The sequence below is a fragment of the Montipora foliosa genome, chromosome 14 (assembly GCF_036669935.1).
Source record: "Montipora foliosa isolate CH-2021 chromosome 14, ASM3666993v2, whole genome shotgun sequence".
NCBI classification, from domain to species: domain Eukaryota; kingdom Metazoa; phylum Cnidaria; class Anthozoa; order Scleractinia; family Acroporidae; genus Montipora; species Montipora foliosa.
Genome location: NC_090882.1, coordinates 5760265 through 5762764, shown reverse-complemented (window position 1 = coordinate 5762764; position 2500 = coordinate 5760265). Strand labels below are relative to the sequence as shown.

At 40.0% G+C, this 2500-nt stretch overlaps 1 protein-coding gene across 1 annotated transcript in view; it reads right to left on the bottom strand.

Annotated features, from left to right (window-relative positions):
- LOC137984380 (somatostatin receptor type 2-like) overlaps positions 1-827 on the bottom strand; it is a 912-nt gene extending 85 nt beyond the window's left edge. The window contains exon 1 of the mRNA XM_068831562.1: positions 1-827. This exon is cut by the window's left edge and continues 85 nt beyond it. Within this exon, the coding sequence (XP_068687663.1) occupies positions 1-827 (827 nt within the window).
- Positions 828-2500: the final 1673 nt, after the last annotated feature.

The window sequence follows — 2500 nt, the reverse complement described above, 5'->3', positions numbered from 1 at the left end:
GAACTGCGAAAAGCGTATAATAGGGGATTAAGACATAAAGTAATGTCAAATACCAAAATGAAGATATCGGAAAGTTCTAGGAACAACTCATCGTTTATCTCCATCCCGAGGTGAACAGCGTCTAGTACAGCGATCGGTCCGTAACCAATGAGAAATCCACTTGTTACCAGTATAAAGGTGACAATTAGTTTCCTTTTTTCAGAATTGTCTTCGTTAGTATTTTCGGCGCATATCGTGCCGGAAAAATACAATCCATTTATCAGGGATCCATAACAAAATAGGAACACCACTGTGGGAATGTATGCAGTGAACGTTGAATATATGAGGAAATAAATTGCGACTCCCGATGAACCAATGCTGCTCTCTTCAAGGAAGAATCCTGGAAAACCGATGGCAATGCTTAAACACCAAATGACAAAGATTGCTCGTTTGATACTCTCTTCGTGTAAGCGTAAATTCGACGTAAAAGGTTTCAGTATGGCGTGATACCTTTCCACTGCCAGTAGTGTGAGAGTAAAGGCTGAAGAAGCTACCGAAATGTGCATAACAACAATAACCTTACAAGAGATTTTGACGAAGACGTCGTTCAGTGATGCTACGAAATCAGGATCACCAAAGCACACCGAATAAAACGGAGACATCAAGATGATAATTGAATCGCTTGCCGCCAAGTTCGCTAAGAGATAATTCGTTGTCGTATGCATTTCTCGTGTCTTGTGGACAATTCGAATGATTAATATGTTGCCAATGAAGCCAAAAATATATAATGGAATGCACCCAATCATCACGAACTTGAAGACAGAGTAAACGTTATTGGAATCAACCATACTGGCCTCCCTTTTAGTTTATCTATCCGCTTTTTGAGAAAATAAAACGGTTAGTTATGATCAACGACTCTAATCAGCCACGATTTCACCTGCTGGTCTAGACACACAGTTGAGATTAATTCATGCGATTCTGAAATTCGCAGCAGGGTATGCCTACTAATTAACAATCTTTTTGCCTAGGTGTGTGATTATGCAGGAAATGTAGATCTTAACAAGTGTTATTAAAATCCAAAAAGAAAATTGGGGGTAACCACGCATTTTTCAAAGATAATTCATGAAAAATATTTGTAAAAAGCTTTAAAATACAAAGCAATCGCAATAAGCGCATTTAAGATCTTCTTATGCGTAATCTTCGCGGAAATTATATTCTGTTCCTCAATAAACCTAAAACAACCAGTTATGGTCTTAGTTCTTTTTCTTACGTATCAGCTAAGTTGCGGAATGCGCTACCTGATTTTGTCTGTACCACTGACTCGACTGCTTTTAAAGTAGAGAATCCAAGACCGCATTTTGTACGGCGGCTTTTCTTTTGAATTCATATATCTTTAACTATTATGTATTTAGTTATGTATCTGTATATGCTATGTATTTTAGTTGTAAATGTTATGTCTCAAGACATTGGCTCTACTAGTTATTTTGAAGTTCGAGATGAAAAAAAAGTTTTTGCATGTATGTATGCTACCTTCAGCAGGGCGCGTGCGTGCATTTTGTAATCTGCGACTGCAGTGCTTACCATATGTCAGATAAAATGACTTTATCTTTGAATATATAAGCCATCGAAATCTTACGCTATATTGTAATGACAAGGGCGGTCTGAGAAGCTGTGAGTAGGCGTGGGATTTGTCTCATATGGTTTAGGGGCCGACATATCCCTCCCTCAATGCCGTACCGGGAGGCAAGGTCGGTAGCAGAAAGCAGCGAAGGGCCAACTGCGTCCAAAAGCGATCGCACGGGCCGAAATCCCGGGATGACTCGTTTGGTACGACGCTCCAGCGCCACGTCTGGAGGTACTGCATTTTTCTCTCGTCTTCAAAGATTCCGTCAGCGCATGCGTAAATTAATGTTCAGGCTATCCGATACCTAGACTACTAAAAAAATGAAGATGCTAGTTAACTTTTACAAGGAATTGAGATTTCAGTTGGTTGTACAGGCATACACATAACGTAGGAAACCGTGCGTGTCTGGTCTTCTCGAGACAGAGGTGAGAGATGGTTTCATGCAGACTGGGACGCCTAAAATGCTCTGTTGTAAAACATAGCGGTTCACGAGTGATAAAATCTCTCGTAAGTTATTTCGTTGTTTGTGAAATCCAAAACATTCATGTGTCATACCTGGCTAAATATTCGGCGGGTCTAAAACACAGGAATGTGACCTACATTTTACAGCTAGTGCGCATGTCTGCGTAGAATCATATCAAGAAAGAGTTACCATAATTATTTCATTTTTTTTTCGATGCAAATAGACCGCCTCAGATAGCCCTGCAGACGTCCTAAATTGCTTTGCTTATCAAAAAATGTTTAATTGCAAAGCAATTTGAGAGGTCAAATTCACAAATAGACCATACTTCCACAGCTTCGTCGTGATATCCGACATGCTGGCTGCTAGTTTTGGCGACTTCGAGGAGCTTCTGCGGCGCATGTAAAGAGTAATTTTGCAGCAAAATTGCAAAGCAT